Source organism: Lemur catta, chromosome 6 (genome assembly GCF_020740605.2).
Source record: "Lemur catta isolate mLemCat1 chromosome 6, mLemCat1.pri, whole genome shotgun sequence".
Lineage (NCBI taxonomy): Eukaryota > Metazoa > Chordata > Mammalia > Primates > Lemuridae > Lemur > Lemur catta.
In genome coordinates this window covers 98,693,824-98,712,333 of record NC_059133.1, presented here as the reverse complement: position 1 = coordinate 98,712,333, position 18,510 = coordinate 98,693,824, and the positions used below count along the sequence as shown (strand labels likewise).

The following is an 18,510-nucleotide window of genomic DNA, read 5'->3' as shown; positions in this document are numbered from 1 at the left end:
CCTAGAGAGAGTTCTTAAAAATTCAAAATTTATTACGCCATTCCCATTTTTAAAATTCTTCATTTTCTTCCCATTGCCCTTAGGGCAGTGGTCCGCAGCGTTTTTGGCACCAAGGACCGGTTTCGTGGAAGACAGTTTTTCCACGGACTGTGGCGGGGGGTGGTTTCGGGATGATTCAAGCATATCACATTTATTGTGCAGTCAAACCTCTGTATTCATAGCCACTCCCCAGTGCTAGCATCACCACCCCAGCTCTACCTCAGATCATCGGGCATTAGATTCTCACAAGGAGCACACGACCTAGATCCCTCGAATGCGCAGTTTACAGTAGGGTTTGCCATCCTGTGAGACTCTAATGCCTCTGCTGATCTGACAGGAGGCGGGGCTTATGTGGTGATGTGAGTGATGGGGAGTGGCTGTAAACACAGATGAAGTTTCACTCACCCAGCCTGCCCAGCCTGGGCTCACCTCCTGCTGGTGCGGTTCCTAACAGGGCATGCCAGGTACCATTCGGCGGCCTGGGGTTTGGGGACCACAAACTCGGGGTACAGTCCCAACTCCTTTCTCTAACCTGTAGGGTCCTGCATGATCTCATTGCTGCCCTGTCTCTCCAACTTCATTTCAGGACATTCTCCTCCATGTTCATTGAGCTGCAGCCATGCTGGTCTTATTTCAGTTCTTTAAACAGGCTGGGCCCTTTCCAGCTTCAGAGCCTTCAAACAGGGCTCTTGCCTCTGCTTGGGAGTGTTCTTAGCCCCACACCTTTGGATAACTGCTCATCCTTTAGTATTCAGGTTAAGTTCTCTACCCGTACTTCATCCTGTATCAGGTTTCCCATTGTTACCTTTAATCAATTGTTACCTTTTATTTTCCATCACAGTATGTATTACAACTTGTGTATTTGTGTGATTATATGTTTAATAATTATTTTTACTTGTAGACTTCTAAGTTCCATGGTGGCAGGAATCTTGCCTTTTTGTTTACCCCTGTATTCTCAGATTCTAACTCAGTGTCTGATTGGCCTATGGAATAAATTTATCAACACTAAATTTAAAGTTCTATGTCTAAATGGTCTCAGGTAGTTTCTGTGAAGAGATGTGCAGAAAGAGAACATTGGGGTATATTCTTTGAGTGTTCAGGGAAACTTAACACTTCTTCAGTCTATGATAGAATAAATGCATTCTTATTATTTATCACAAGAATGATAGCTTGTTTTTATCGATCCTTTACAATGTATGAGGCAATTTTCTGAGCTCTTTTGCATGTATCATCTCATTCATTCCTGAAGAAGCCTTATGGGACAGATTAATTTTGCTTGTTTTTGTATTTCATCTCATTGTAATCATTCTGTGTGTATTCTTGTATCTGGCTTTTTTCACTCAGCATCATGTTTGCGAAATTCATCCATATTTTCTGGGGGTAGCTGTATATTGTTCATATTCATTGCTCTGTAGTATTTCATTGTGTTACTGTACCACATTTTGTTTATTCATTCTGTTGTTGAAGGCAGTCAACCCTGGGTTGTTTCCAATTTGGAAACACTATAAATAGTGTTACTGTGAACATTCTAGTACTTGTTTTTGGTGAACATATATATGCATTTCTGTTAGCTACATACGTAGGAGTGGAATTACTGGGTCAGGAAGGTGATCCAGTTCCCTCTTTAAACATCAGAAATATTTACCAACCTCACTACATTATAGTCACATTTTTAATATTAGCTTGAAAAAATACGCCATAGAAATTAACTGTGAATTTTAGTTCATCTTAGTGAATTTGTATTTAGTAAATCACTGTAATACCTACCTGTATTTGGAAAGTAGTATCGCTTACTACTTTGTTATGAATATGAGACATTTATTCAGTCCACAGACACTATTTAATGTGCATATAGACTTCCATAATTATTGAAGTAATGATCCAAGATAGTGTCATTAGGTTGGGAATCAAGATAATACTTAGAGCTGTGTAACTTCTCTTAGCTTCCTTTCCTTCATTTACCACACTTGATCTAGATTTCCACTTAATAAAATGGGAATAGAAATACTCATCTCAGAAAGTTGTTGTGAGGCTTTGATTATTTAATTTGTAAAAAGCATTTAGTACAGTGTCTGGCATATAGTTAGTGTACAATACATAATAATTCTGTTACCCTGTCCTTCTTTGGTAATAGTACTCTATTGATTAATTGCGGTAAATCCTAATAAACACATCCTGAGCTTACCCTTGACTTCAACAGTCTTTTCACAAAGATGATTTCTAAATCTGTTGTATTAGTACTGGCCTCTTTATTGGACTTGTAACTGTTAAAATTTTTTTCAAATTGAACTAATTTAACCTGTCCTCTTCCCCTACCAGCTTTTCCTTTTCTGACTTACTAATTTCTTCTATTAAATAGAACCAACTTTGTTTCAAGTACCCAAATTTGGTTCCTAGATGACAAGAGTGGAAGGGCTCCTGTGTCATTTAGTTTAGTAGACACATGCATGCTTCTAATCTTTCTACAGATGTTTTTAATTTCTTTACCATGTATTGGCACTTTGGACGTGCAAAGAGAAGACATGTTTTCTGCCATTAAAGAGCATATCATTTAGTTTTGCGGTCCCTAGCCCGCAGGCCTCAGACTGGTACTGGTCTGTGGCCTGTTAGGAACTAGGCTGCACAGCAGGAGGAGCTGAGCAGTGGGTGGGGGAGCAAGCCAGCAAAACTGCGTCAGCATTTATAGCCGCTCCCCATTGCTGGCATCACCACATAAGCTCCACCTCCTGTCAGATCAGCTGCTGTATTAGATTCTCACAGGAGTGCAAACCCTACTGTAAACTGCACATGTGAGGGATCTAGGTTGCACACTTCTTATGAGAATCTAATGCCTGATGGTCTGAGGTGGAGCTGAGGCAGTGATGCTAATGCTGGGCAGTGGCTGCAAATACAGATTATCATTAGCAGAGAGGTTTGACGGTACAGAGACCGTAATAAATCAATTGCTTGCAGACTCATATCGAAGCCCTATCAGTGAGTGGCAGGTGACAATGTAATAATAGTAGAAATACTAGAAATAAAGTGCACAATAAATGTCACGTGCTTGAATCATACTGAAATCATCACCCTCCTCCCCCCACATCCATGGAAAAATTGTCTTCCATGAAACCAGTCTCTGGTGCCAAAAAAGTTGGGAACCACTGATTCAGTTGGAGAGACAGATAAATCAGTACATTTGTGGTGAGTGCTGTGTGATTGTATGCATAGGGTACTATGGGGGCAACTCCAGCTGCAAGTGAGATCAGGGCAGGAAAAACTTGAGTTTCATACTTATCTACGAGAAAGGACTAAAGAACATTCTAGACAAAGGGAGCAGCAGATGTAAAGACTCAGAAGCAAGAAATAATATGATGCTTTTAGGGAATAGTAGTAATAATAGTTAACATTTATTGAGTATACACTGGCATATACTGATGTCTGAACCTGCAAGTAAGCCTAGATGGCTAGGGCCTAAACTCTAGATCATTAGACTCCTGGTCCAATATTCTTCCATCATCCAAAATTCTTTTTGAAATTTGTATTAGATTCAAGTTTCGTGTAATGTTGTATATTGTTGGTTGAAATGGTTAGACCATTGCCTCTAGGCTTCTGACCCTAAATCCTGTGCTCTTTTGACTATATTTGCTGAAGTTTAGAGTTTAGCATTTTATAAGCTTTTGGACAAATATATAAATGTGGCATTTCAAACGAGTTTTTCCGGATCTTCAATTTTATGTTTTTTTTCCCCCCTGAAGTCTCTGAGGTATTAGGCCAAATAAAGAGATCACCCTTTATGATTGTCCTACTTTTCCTCTGTTCCAGGTTCTTCTTCATAAATTGGGAGATTAGGAGCTAACTTTTATTCATTCAACCTAGAACTTATTCTCTTGAATTGGTTTACTTTAACCAAACTCAAGAATGCCACACTGTATATTAGTTTATTATAAGAAAGCTAACTTGTAAATATGCTCCTGTCAGTCACTTCATCTTATTTTCATGGGGAAATCTGCTTAGGAAATTCACTTAAGATTAGAGAGAGTTGCTATGTGAGAATTTTTAAAAATTGGATGATTTTAAAGATCTTTTCCATCAAGCTTTGATGGAAAGACCTAGTGAATACAAAGAGTATATATATTTCCAGACGGGCCAGGATGAATGTTCATATAGACTGGGTATTGTACTTACTGTTTGGGAGGGTACCAGGTATACATCCATCAGTGCTTATTCTTCAGTTGTCATTTTTTTTTTTAGATACCTTGATTTCCGCTAATCCCTGTGTTTTTATTTGTTAGCTATATCAGCTTGTTAATGCCTTTACTACACATTTCCAATTTCTAAACTTAAGACTGGTTTCAGTCTGTCAACTTGCCAAAAAGACCATCAGAATAACCTGTGGGTCAAACTAAGCCAAGTTTATTACGTACTGCGTAAGAGTGACCACCACCCTAAAGCAGCAGTCCTCAACCTTTTTGGCACCAGGGACTGGTTTCATTGAAAACAATTTTTCCGTGGACTGGGACGGGGTTGGGGGGGGTGGGCAGGCAGAACTCAGGTGATTATACGAACACTGGGGAGCTTGGGGAGCTTTGGGGAGCTTCGCTAGCCTGCCTGCTCACCTCCTGCTGTGGCCCCACCCCCAACTCTTTTCCTAAGTTTCATGGAAGACAGTTTTTCCACGGGATGGCCACAGACTAGTACTGGTCCACAGCCCAGGGATTGGGGACCACAGCCCTAAAGAGTCCTAGTAGTGTTTTAGAAATGAGAGGTCATAGGTGGATATAGGGTTTTGGGATTTGGGTTCAAGTGGCAGGTCTTCCAATATGGAGAACTTACTGGAATTGGGCAGAGTTTGTGATAAGATAGATTAGGATTCTTGGACCAACTGTTGATAAGCAAATATTTGATTAGTGAGCACATTTGCCCAGTTGAGCAATATATTGTTCTAAGGGTCTGGTTGAGCAGTTTATTTTTCATTTAAATGAATTGTTGAGAAGTTCCTAAAGGTAATGATGAAGGTATTTACTGGTTCACATCTTTGCTTTCCTGGGCAAGAAGTTATGTTTAAATAGGTCTCATACTTAAGCCATGTGAGTGCAGAAGGTCTCACTTTGCAATGACGTCTATAAAGGGAGGTAGATTTTCATTAAAGATTTTCTGTTCCCAACCCTGGGTATTATACCATTTTTTGACCTTTCTCTTCTAATTGTGCATGGTGTTATGATCGTGGGTCTCTGTGGCACTTTGTGTACTGACTTCAGCTAGCATTTACGTATGTCATTTATGTTTTACTGCTTACCCAAATGTAACTGAAGCTTCAGCTGAACTAAGCTAGTCTCCTTTCCTCAAGGTGGTACTTTTGCTTTTCCCACTTGGTTATTTTCTTTTATCTCATCTTTCTAAAATTGTGTTCTTCATGCAGCCTTTCCTGAGCTCCCTAATACCTATCTTTGAACTAGCTGTACCTTATTTCTATGATAGTCATTTATGTGGCTAATTCAGCCCCTTGTTAGACTGTAAGCCTGCAGAAGAAAGACTATGTTTTATTCATCTTATTTTTAATTATCTTAATATTTGTTAAACTGAATTACTCTGTTGAACTGAGCTGGTCTAGTAACCCAAATAGGTTTGTCAGTTATTTTCATATTAGACTGACCTTAAGGGCCTTTTATCTTTATCACTGTAGTTCTCTGTCTTTCCAAAGGTAAAATATACTCTAGAAAATTGTCATTTTAGGTTGCACTTTGGACAGATCATCAGAGTCAGGTGTCATTGTGTTTTGAAAGACAACCAACTTTAATTCAGTCTTCTCACGGATGGATGAACTTCACTAAATCTAGGAGGGGGAAAATATTTAACAATGTCTTTATACTCATTTCAAAGCATTGGCCTTTCCAAGTTTAAATATAGTGGTTTATTCATAGAAAACCTTGGAGAATTAAATTTTATGCCTTTATTCTTGGCAGCTTCAGTTTTAATTGTTTAATCTTTCCCAATGTCTGTTTTTCCTCATAATTTGTTTTGGTAAGGGTATGGTGAGAGGGATGACAAGAGAAGCAAAACATAGCAAGTATTTAAGACTTATGTGATCATCTGAATGCAGATAAAATTTATTGTTGAAAGAGATCTTTGGGTATTATGGTTTATTTTAGTGCCTGCTGGATAGAAAATTGAAATAGAAATTCCACTCATGAGAAGGTGGTTGTTTGCAATTAATATTAGAAGACAGAGACTATTTTAAATATGGTGTCTAGCATAGGCTTTCCAAACCATCAGTGTGTGGCATAGCTATAAACTTGCCTGTGTACCCTAGGGAAAGCTTATTTTTTATCCTATGTTCTAGCCAGTATTTCATTCTACCACCTTATTCCTCTAACCAGGGAACTGCATTTACTACCACCCACACCGTGTGGATACCATGTGGGTCCCTAATTAGCAACTCTATAATGATTAAACACAATAAGTAGCTAATTGTGGACTAGATTTTTAGGCATTTATTTTTTGAGGACATGTTTGTGAATATTTATCTTTACTGAAGTAAACATTTCTGACCACCAGTTTTATATTCTGCCTCATATCATACACTGGATGGCTAGAAATGGAATTATTACAATTGGTAGTATTTAGTAGTAAAAATACTGATAAGCTGGATGTAGTTACAAATCTTAGAAATGTAATCTACAGTGAAATTCCTGCCTTACATATAGGCTAGTATTCTGAATTGTGATTAGCATTTTTAGAAGCACCATTTTGGGTAGAAAGGGCAGTTGTAAAAGATGGAAAGAGAAAATGCATTTAGGTAGTCCTTGCTTTGCAAGGTTCCAATATGCATGAGTTTCAGTTACCATGGTTTAGTTAAATAACACCAGCCCCTCAACAATATGGTTCACATTTCAGTTATGGTATATGTACTGTGAGTAATTACATAGAGTACAAAACTTTTCCGTTAGCTTTCAGTCCACAGGGTATTGTGCAAATAAACGTGCATTATCATCAGCTGCCAGTCATGCCACTTCTTTAAGACTGTCAGTAATTGCCTGGTTATTGCACATTTGATATTTAGTTAATGTATGGGCAACAAAGTGCATTGTTGTGTGGCTTCCTTGTCTCCCAATAATAAAGTTTTAACTTTTTACAAATATTTATAATCAAAAGAGGGAATTGGCCAACAAAGATAAAAGTGAAACAAAGAAATGAAAATGATAACGCTCAAAGTGAAAGTCAAATCAAACAAATGGAGTTATAGAGGAAATAGCTGAGTGGGAATGTTAACACTGCCGTCATTGAAGAGATTCTAGATGTACAGACAGAAGAACTCAGTGAAAGTGAGCTTGTCGACGTAAATGAATTTAGTAAAGTATTTGTGACAAAAAGGATGAAGATGTCCAGAGGAAGTAATGCTGGCAAAAAAGTCAAATAAAAGAAACTAAGATGTTTATGACATGAAAAGCACAAAATAAAATGTTGAAATCTGATCTAGACTTAGAAAAGAGTATGACAGTTTACCAGGGCATAGAACAGATGCGCACTTAGTATATCATAAGTTATATGAAAAGGTAAGCAGTGTTCAAACTATTCTTGATAAGTTTTTTTGTCTTTTTTTTTTTTTTACAAATAAACACTTGATTCTCAATGTTTTAAATTATAGCATACTAAATAAATACTAGTTTTGCTATTATTTTCATTTCCCTATACATTTAAAACTGACAGTTTTTTAATGTTTTGATAAAACTTTTTAAGGTCATAGAACAGTCATTTTCCCCATTGAGATTATTAAGATTGCTTTGCATGGTTTGGGCTGCACAGTCATTTTCACTGTCCTGCACTGCTATGCCAAGCAAGGCCTGCCTGTATTTGTTCTCATCTTTTGGCCAAATGTCTATTTATTATCCCCTAAATTGGGCAGTTTTATAGCTAGAAAACCATGTGAATGTAATGGATGAAGCATGAACTTTGGAGCTATATGGACATGAGTTGAACTTCTGATTTTGGCATTTTCTAGGTATGTGACGTTGGACAAATCATTTAACCTCAGATTCCTCATACAATATGGTAACTGCTTAATGAGTATTTTTTAAATTATTTGAATGAGTGCTTACTATTTAGTCCTGGCACTAGTAAGCATGTAGTAAGTAGCTCACTTATTCTTAACATTTTTCACAGTAACGAAATACATTTTTTTTTAATGTGAACACACAACATCGTACAGTGGCATATGTAATGCGAGGTGTATAGACCCTCTCGTCATTTCCTTCGATCAGGGTTTCTGAGCCACTATTTACATTTTGATTAGATAATTCTTTGTTGTGACTGTGCATTGTGGGATGTTTTAACAGCATCCTGGCCCCTACCCACTAGATGTCAGTAGCATTCCCCCTGCTTGTGACAGGTAAAAATGACTCCAGCTATGGCTAAATGTCTTGGGTGGGGGATAGAGGGGGGAGCAAAATTGCCCCTAGTTGAGAACCACTGCTTTAGACTATTAAAGTATTTTCTTAACTAACTTCCCTTCTTTCCTGAAAGTTTCCCTTCCTTAATCTAGCCTTTTCTCTGTTGCCAAAGTAATAATGTTCAGCTTGCCCCAACCTCATGTCCTTTAAATGCTCAGCCTTGCCTACAGGGCAGAGCCTTAAGTCCCTTAGTATTGAAAGCCTTTAAAGAGCTGGTTCCTACCTAACTGTACCTCCTCTGCAACCCATTGCTTTTTTAAAAAGCATTTTATTGAGGAATAATCTACACAAACAACATCTTACTACTGAAGGATACTTTAAACACAAATACCCAAATGTTAATTAAATTTATAGTACGATAACTTACATATGAATGACCACCACACAGTGATTCAGATGATTTCTGTCACTTTCCAAACTTCTCTCATGCCCTTTTCCAGTTAGTAATCTGCCCCCCACCCCCAGATGTAACCGCTCTCTGACTTCTATCACAATAGATTTGTCTGTTTCTGAACTTAATGTAAGTGGAATTTATACACATTCTTTATGTTTGTCTCCTTACACTTGATGTATTTGCTACTCATCCATGTTGTCATGTTGTTTTGTATATAAGTAGTTTCTTTTTTATTTCTGAATAAGCATTCCATTATACGAATATATCACACTTGTTTATCCATTCTCTTATTGATAAATAATTAGATTGTTTCTGGTTTTTGACTGTTATGAATGATGCTGCTGTGGACCTTTTGTTTTTCTGTTTTTATTATGGTAAAATGCCTATAACATAAAAGTTGCCCTTTTTTTTTTTGAGACACAGTCTCACTTTGTTGCCCAGGCTAAAGTGAGTGCTCTGGCATCAGCCTAGCTCACAGCAACCTCAAACTCCTGGGCTCAGGCGATCCTCCTGCTTCAGCCTCCCGAGTAGCTGGGACTACAGGCGTGCATCACCATGGCCGGCTAATTTTTTCTGTATATTTTTAGTTGTCCAGGTAATTTCTTTCTATTTTTAGTAGAGACGGGGTCTCGCTCTTGCTCAGGCTGGTCTCGAACTCCTGACCTTGAGCGATCCTCCTGCTTCAGCCTCCCAGAGTGCTAGGATTACAGGCATAAGCCACCACGCCCAGCCAAAAGTTGCCATTTTAACCACTTTTAAGTGTACAATTTAGTGGCATATTAAGTACATTCACGTTGTGTAACCATTACTACTATTTATTTCCAAAATTTTTCATCACCTCAAACAGAAACTGTGAACCTACTAAGAAATAACTCCCCATTCCCTCCTCCCTCTAGCCCCTGGTAACCTCACATCTGTTTTCTGTCTCAAGGAATTTGCCTATTCTATGAAAGTGGAATGTTAAAATATTTGTCCTTTTGAGTGTCACATATTTTACTTTGTATAATGTTTTCAAGGATCATTCATGTGGCAGCATGTATCAGAACTTCATTTTTTATTGCTATTTATTATTCTATTGTATGTATAAGCCATACTTTATTTATTCATCTTTTGATGGACGTTTGGGTTGTTTTCATATTTTTTAGCATCACATCGCATTTACTTTTTGCTGCAGCCACGTTAAACTGTCATATTCTTTGTGTCATGCTTTTTCTTTCCTCTGTGTTTTTGAATACATGCTATTACCTTTCCTGACTTACCTTTCCCCTATCATGTCTGACTTGTGAACTCATACATTTTCCTGGGCTTGGTTCAGATGTTACCTTTCTAAAAAATTGTGCCAAAATTAATTATTTTGTCTTTATATCAGACCTAGAGTTCTCTAAACTCTTTGCTGTAGTTATTTATTTACATATGCATGTGTATCTTTTCCACTAGGTTGAAATATCTACCTTTAATGTACTTAGTACCTAGCCCATCATTATAATAATAAAGGCTGTCTTTTATTTATCACTTTCTGAGTCCTAAGCCCTATCATAGTTTCTGCCAGATCTGCAGTGTAAGTACAGTATTGTTAAAGCTATTTTACAGGTAAGGAAACTAATGCTTAGAGAGATTTAATGTAATCTTGTCCAAGATTACAGAGTGTATCAGTAGTCAAGGTTTGTCTGGCTTCAACTCACTCGTAATTCATTATAATAAGCTACCTTTTCCTAAAACATACTTAATAAATGTTTGATGAATGAATAAACAGTGCTATTGACTCCTGGCTGGTGTTCGTCCCAGACCATACATTCTGCATATACTTCTGTTTTCTTTTAGGAAACAGGTATTAACATTGCTAAGGACAAGAAGCTGTTCCTCCTCCAGCAGCAGTGTCCTTGTTCCTCTTCCTTCCCTATGATTGGTTGAACCATTCATCTCTCTTTCCTGTAGATCCATATAGTAGTGACTGCCCAGTGAAAGAGGCACCCTATCCTCATTTTTCCTTACATCAGTCTTTTAACAGATGGTTAGGTGAGTGAAATGCCCTTTCTTTTGTCATTGAGGCTTCCTAACCTTTTCCTATCGGTAATCCTCTGTGGATCCAACTGCATTTCGCCTGATAACCCAAATTACTGATTGTAAGTAATCCCATTCATTCAGACTGCAGTTTCATCAGGTTTTGCTTATGACAGTACAGAAAACATTTAACCATGGTTCTGTTTTATGTACTTACTTGTAGTTTTGAAACTGCTGACATAATTTATTTGTATGAGAATAAAGATTGAATCCTTGTTTTTGTTTCTTTTTGTAAAGAATCAAATACACGTTGAATATTTATTACTATTTTGAGCTATTTTATATTTTATGTATAATTTTATATTTTATTTTATTTTATTTTTATTTATTTATTTTTTTGAGACAGAGTCTCACTCTATTGCCTGGGCTAGAGTGCCGTGGCATCAGCCTAGCTCATAGCAACCTCAAACTCCTGGGCTCAAACAATCCTTCTGCCTCAGCCTCCCAAGTAGCTGGGACTACAGGCATGTGCCACCATGCCCGGCTAATTTTTTCTCTATATATTTTTTTTTAGTTGGCCAGATAATTTCTTTCTATTTTTAGTAGAGACAGGGTCTCGGTCTTGCTCAGGCTGGTCTCGAACTCCTGACCTCGAGCGATCCACCTGCTTTGGCCTCCCAGAGTGCTAGGATTACAGGCGTGAGCCACCGCGCCCGGCCTAATTTTATATTTTAAAATCAATCTGCTGATCATTTCAAGCTGTTGCCTATTTTCAGTTTTCATATAATTGGTGTTTGATGAAACTTTATCATTTTTGTTTTATGGCTAATTAGGCATAGTCCTTTTTAATTTATTATTAAATCTTTTAAAGCATTAATTAAATTAGCCACTGTGTAAGTATATTCTGGGAGCCAAGGGGAAGAGGACAAACAGACACTTAAAATCTAGTTTAGGAAATGATACACTAAAAAAGTAAATTTCTATCAAACATTAAATAAACGACCAAAAGCCAAGGAAACAAGAGCAACAGTCAGATACTGTTGTCAAATGAAGGGCTTTAGCACAGACCTAAGTGCTAAAGAAGTTCAGAAGAGGAGGCAGTTGCTGTGGGTTAGGTAGGATATATATTCTCTGTATGTATATGGTTCTTGGTGGTGGGGGACTATTAAATATTCCTGTGGTTTTGGGCTACAGTACATAAATAGATAGGATATCTGTGTTGTTAAAATTTCATTGGGATGAGGGAGGCAACCTAAAAATACTTGTGGGGTGGAGAGTGACAATAATGAAAGAAAGGTTGAGAAACTAGTTTGCGGTAGTTAGGGAAGGGTTTTAAACAGGAAATATGATGGGCTAGGCATTGAAGGATAGATAGGCAAGTGTTAGGTAAGCAAAGACTGAGGATATTTTATTGGTAGGAATAGTAGGGAGGCAGATCCAAGGTAGTTTTCTTGGAGAATGTACTTTTTAAAAAATAAATTCAGAGATTGGGTGCGTAACATGTCTCACATTCTGCATCATAGCCCCTGGTTAATATCCTGTAAAGTGAAGAGCAGGAAAATAAAATCTCAAAATTTCTTTTTAAACATGTTCAGATTCAGAGTGTGGCAGATGATTTATCGTCTCTGTGTGTTCATTCTTATCGACTAATTTTCTGATTAGAGGTAGAGGATCAGTTCATATCTTCATGCAGTCATATTAGCAGCACTGTTTAGCAGACTCTTGGTTAGGTATGGAATTACAATTCTCTTATGCTGTCATTATTGAGTGACAGAATCACAGAATTTTAGAGATGTAGAAGACTATAGAGATTGTTTAAATGCCTCCTTTTAGATATAAATGAGAAGATTGACCTGTAGGAAAGATCCATGGATGTTATTGGTATAACTGGTCTTACTACGTGGGCCTCCTGACTCCTAGTCTGTTGCCCTGCTCACAGCATCATTCTGTCTAAACTGGTGTGAAGCTTGGTCTGGAAACAGAAATCTTAAATTTTAAGACCTTACCAGATTGTCACTTCTTGCTCCATTTCCCCAGACAAATCAATCATTTCCTCAAGAATGTGGAAAGACAATGGGTTTTGGATTTTTGACTTTTCCACTTTACTAGCTTTAACCTTGGGCAACTTATTTAACCTCTTTGCCTAATGTTCTTACATTTTAAATGGGGATAAGAATATTTAATAAGGTGGTTGTCAGTATTAAGTTAGATGAGCTAAATAAAGCCCTTTCCTCTATGTTGGACATACCTTAAAAGTTCAGTAAATGTTTTTCTCCTTTTTTTTGCCACTGGAGTGCTTACCACATTGTATTGCAGTTATTTATTTTATATATACCATATGGGATTCAGTAATTCTCAACTTTATATAATATTATGAGGTCTATGAAAGTAATTCTTAAAACAAATAGCAAACCACTAAAGCCACTCCAGGAATTTGCTACTAAAACAAATTAAGAAAACAGTTGTAGTAAGACAGTTCATTCATCTGTCAGAGAATGAACTGGGTAACTAGTGTTCATTTTTAATACTGATAATTCTATAATAAACTAACTTTACTTGCTATATTGTTGATAGTTTTCTGAGGCCTTGTTTTGGCCTTGTAAGAATTTTATTTATGCTGCTTTCTTGCATATTGATTATGTCATTTGGCTCCTGGTCTCTGTCCTTGACTGTTTCTATGATTGCCTTGCAGAGCTCTGAGGAACATGAGTGCAGTGATGAAGCTTCTCAGGAAGATGAGGGGTTTATGGGTATGTCCCCTCTCTTACAAGCCCATCATGCTATGGAAAGAATGGAAGAGTTTGTTTGTAAGGTAAGATTGCAATTTCTTACCATGTGTATGCTATATTATTTAACCCTTCTCAAATAGAAACCTTTAAAGAGAGTGGGAGTACTTTAGCCTTTGGTTTGCTTTGGGGAAGATCTGTGGCAGAATGGGGACAGAGGCAGTCTTATGACTTTAACCCTGTTCAAGACACAGTACATTTGTTTGCTTGCAGCAGCTATGATAAAGTTCTGATCAAGCTAGAATATCCACTGGGGAAACAAACCTTCCCTGATATAGGTTAACAGAGTAAATGTCTAATTGATAGTTTTGACAAGATAAGATGAAACAAAATTAGAAGAGGTTGATGCCTGGAGATATGTAAATACCACCCCCAAGTCCCTTGAATCTATTCTGCTGTTTGACTGCAATGGTAAACATGCTATTCTTTCTAGGGATTCTGTGGGTAATCAAAACTACAGATAGAAATTTCCCAGTTTTCACGCACATTTGCCATTTTCAGTTCATCTTGTATATTTTCTGTCTCTAAGGTTTTTCTTCGAATTCATTGTCTGATTCCCTAGGACCTACTATGGGATTTTTCTTTTTTCCCCTAAAGTGGTAACTAGAATTGAGTTTGCTTGCTTAGAGAAAAGAGAGACACTGATAAATTTATAGGTATTTGATTAATCAGATCAGTAAGGGCTGTAGCAGGTATGATCTAGTTAACATAAGTCAGTCTGTCTGTAGGGGTATATAAATTCATTTATTAAACATTTCTGGAGAATTCTTGATTATTCAGAGAGGAATTTTTGTGACACGTAGCTTTTTGTGGGTTTTATGAAACCAAAACTTATTATGCACATAGTCTTAGATCCTGAAAACTAAATTTAGGTTTTTCTACATTCACAATGATGCTGGGAATAATTGGGGTCAGTTGATTTAGAATACAGTATCTTGGACCAGGTGATGAGAAGAGAACATTATGATCTGAACATAGATGTCCCTTCCAAGACTAAAGGCCAGTAGGGTTAGGGGTGGCATACACATTAGGTATACCCAGTAGGGTTAGGGGTGGTGTATAAACATTTATGGGTCTACAAAGAACCCAGGAAATTTTAAACAGTGCTTGCAAATTGGTGAAGAAAAAGCAAAGCAAAAACAATAGATCCGTTCTAGTGATTGCTGTCTCAGGATAATTTGCACAGAGGGATACAAAGGATAGATTTTGGTTTTCAAAAAGCAAATTTGGTGTGAAGAAATCTCTCAAAGTTGCAAATTTAATGTCTGGGCCACTGGGGCATTTTAATATTTATAGATCAGCGGAGTACTGTAGTTGACTTAACTGCCTTTTTGTCCTCCCTTTCTGAACTCAGAGCAGAGTAAGGCAAATAAAAATTTCAGTTTAACAGCTAATGGGAGAATAAATAGGGCGAGGCATTTGTTTACTACAAACTATGATTTACTGAAGAAAAACGAGTGTGGCGAATACCCCCTAGCACTTTGCTGGGAGCAGCAGCAGCAGCATTCTGTGGCACAGTGTTCTCCAATGTGGCTCTGCCGCCTGTGGCAGCACAACTGACTGCACTTGGAAGCCAGCCGTGTCCAGTGACGCAAGGATTCTGTTTCTTGGATTGGAAGCAAGTAAACAGAGACAATTTAAAATGAGGCATCTTGTGACCTTGCTGTTGTACCTTCCCTTTTGGAAAAGCTTTACTTACAGGATTAAGGGAAATAATTTAGTCTTTAGAGTTTCCAGGTTTGCTCTCTTGGTCTTTTTTTCCCCCAGACTTCAGTTTTTGCTATTTACCAGCATAACCAAGGCTATGTGGGAATAGGAAGTGTGCCCTGGGTAGTTTTTTTAAAAAAATTATTTTTGTGCATTTTATGATCTAATACAAACCCACTAGATCATTGCTAAGATGTTTGATATAGACAGTGTCTTTGTCAAGCTTACAAATAAATATGTCTTTGGCTAAGCTGTGATTCTATTCTTTTATTCCAGGGAGTACAGGATTCCTATTTGTGTTGGCATTTGGGTGACTGTATATGGCTCCAGGTTGAGAAAGAGGGTACAGTGTCTGTTGAATGTGTCACTAATTGCAGTGTAATCAGGAAAGTATAGCTCCATGGCTCAGTATTTAGACCACTAGAATGTTTGTTTAGAAACAATGGGAAAAATCACTGTGATGTTATATGAGTGTATAACTGGTAAGAAACCCAACATATTCTTTCTGAATATAAAAAGGGAGCATTTGAATATTTGTCTATGTGTGGTAAGACAATAGCACTTTTGATACAGTCATAGCAGAGCTATTTGTACATTGTGAACTGCCTTGAAGATGTAAAGATTGATTTCTTCCTCTTAGAGAAAATAAAATTCTCCCTAATTAAAATAGAGTAGCAACATTTTGTAAGGTTAATCTCAACAATGATGGTCTTAATGAATTCAAATTAGATATAAAAAATTCAGTATCTTAGTGTATCTCTCTCTCTCTCTCTCTCTCTCTCCCTCTCCCTCTCCCTCTCCCTCTCCCTCTCCCTCTCCGCCCCCCCCTCCCTTCCCTGCCTCCCTCCCCGCCCCCCCCTTCCCTGCCTCCCTCCCCTGTCCCCCCTTCCCCCCTCTCCCTCTCTCCCTCCCTCCCTCCCTCCCTCCATAAAGTCCTAGGAAAGATCTCATACAGCTACTTTAATAACTGGGTACTATTAGCAGTGGTACTGTTAGCAGAAGACATTAAAAATCTAGATTAGTCTTTTATTTTATTTTATTGTATGTTAGGAACAAGCAGGGAATGACCAGATTAGCAACAGTAACCACAGGCCCCAAATATTGAGTTGGAAGGAGAGAGAGAGAGAGTTTTGATAGAGTGTTAAGAGGGCTTTATCTGTTCTTAAATTGTTAGTCCTCACTTCCTTCAGAGGTGGAGGAAGTATTACACAGAGGATCAGTTCTCTTTACAAATGTCCATGAGGAAGTGAGAGAGCAGAGAATAGGAAACAGGTTGTGGAGTGAAAGGAATGGGCATAGTAAACTGGTTGAGTAGGTGGCAGTTTTTCTGCATAGTAGAGCAGGAAAGTCACGTTTCTGTGGCTTAGCCATGTTGCTTGTCACAGGACCCCTGGGCGGTAGGGGTGGCGGTCATTGTCTGAAGGTGTATCCTGCTGATTTATAGTCTGGATTCTTGCTTTGAAGGGTAATAGACTGAAAGGACTACTGAGCCTGTATTAATAGGAAGATAGACCACGTGCCTGGCATTTTTCCTTACATCTTTCTGTCTAGCAGAAGCAAGTTAGTTCAGGATTAAGTCATCCCTGCGGTGTGAGCTCTCCAGGCTGAGAGACATTAAAAGAAGCAGAGAGCAAAGCTTTGACAAACTTTTTAAGGAGGGGATTCCAAATCCCTCATCCCTTTTGCTCTAGAATGTAATGGGGAAGGGACCACAAGGAAAAAGGAAAGGGGTGGGGCTGGGGCTAAGGGACTCAAATGGCAGTTAAGGCTGAGCTTCTTTGTCATCTCCCCAGTGTGAGAAGGAGGGAAGATTAGTCACCAGCTCTGACAGGTGACATCCTCTGGGATGGTCAGGATTGTGTATGGTCTTTGCTGTGGATACTCAGGATTGCTAACTCATTTATGAAATGCTTTGTGTTGTTTTGTTTGATCCTGATAATTACGTTATGAAGTAATTGAAGCACTTTTGATACAGTCATAGCAGAGCTATTGTCCTCATTTTTTATGAACAAGGAAACTAAAGCTTGGAGGTTTTATAATTATTAAAGCTCATACAACTATTAAGTGTCAGAGATCCAAGATTTTCTGACTCCTGTGCTGTTTCTCTTCTACTTCATATATTTGCTGTGGTGGGAAAAGAGAGACTAAGGGAGAGAGAGAGATTTTAGTAAAAGGCACAAAAGTGTGACTCTATATAATTGTTTTTCTACCAACAGGAATATTAAATGTAAAAATGGTTATATTTAATACCACAGGGATTTATTAGATGTGCAGTCTGTTGTGGAGGATGAAGGGAAGTCCATATGGATGGGACTTTGGACCCCTCACCCCACCTTTATCCAGACTGAAACAAGTCTTTTAGGACCTATTTTTTTAGCGCATGTTCTATAAATTTGTTTACTTTCTCCTTTTCCTAAGAAAAGTGCCCCATTTAAAAAATACCTTTTTCATCAGTCTTTTTAAAGAACTCAGAATATAGGATATTATACATTTTAAATATATTTGCCTTTTTAAAAATGTTATTTTTCCTATTATAAAATAATATGGTAAGAGATAGTTGTTTGGGATCAGTATTGCTAAATTACCAACTAAAATCGCAAAGATGTTTGATAATCTTGTATTCCTAGGTAGAGGGAGGATGCTGAGGCGGGAATATTGCTTGAGCCCAGGAGTTTGAGTCCAGCCTGGGCAAAATAACACCCTGTCTCTAAAAAATAGAAAAAATTAAAGAAAAGCAAGATGTTTGATAATACTCTTCTCTTCCAGGTCTGGGAAGGTCGGTGGCGAGTAATCCCTCATGATGTACTACCAGACTGGCTCAAGGATAACGACTTCCTTTTACATGGACACCGGCCTCCTATGCCTTCATTCCGAGCCTGTTTTAAGAGCATTTTCAGAATACACACAGAGACAGGCAACATCTGGACACATCTCTTAGGTATATAATATCAGTGGTGTAATGAGTTGGTGATTCATTTTATTCCTTTCTGTTTTCATGTATTACTATTTGAGGATAAGGGTAGAACTGTAAAAATGTTTTAGGATTTGCCATTTTGTTTTCTGAATTTCTAATGATGAATGTTCTCAGCTGGTTTACTCTGGTTATCCTAGTTTGTGCTGTGATTTAATTATAACTAAGTCATGGTTTACTAGATTT

General features: G+C 37.8%; 1 protein-coding gene across 3 annotated transcripts in view; it reads left to right on the top strand.

Moving 5' to 3' along the window:
• Nucleotides 1-18,510, top strand: part of ADIPOR2 (adiponectin receptor 2) — a 70,150-nt gene that overhangs the window by 41,001 nt on the left and 10,639 nt on the right. For all 3 annotated transcript variants that reach the window (XM_045554651.1, XM_045554652.1, XM_045554653.1), the window contains 2 exons: nt 13,553-13,672; nt 18,120-18,291. In XM_045554651.1, the coding sequence (XP_045410607.1) occupies nt 13,553-13,672; nt 18,120-18,291 (292 nt within the window). The remainder of the gene's footprint in view (nt 1-13,552; nt 13,673-18,119; nt 18,292-18,510) is intronic.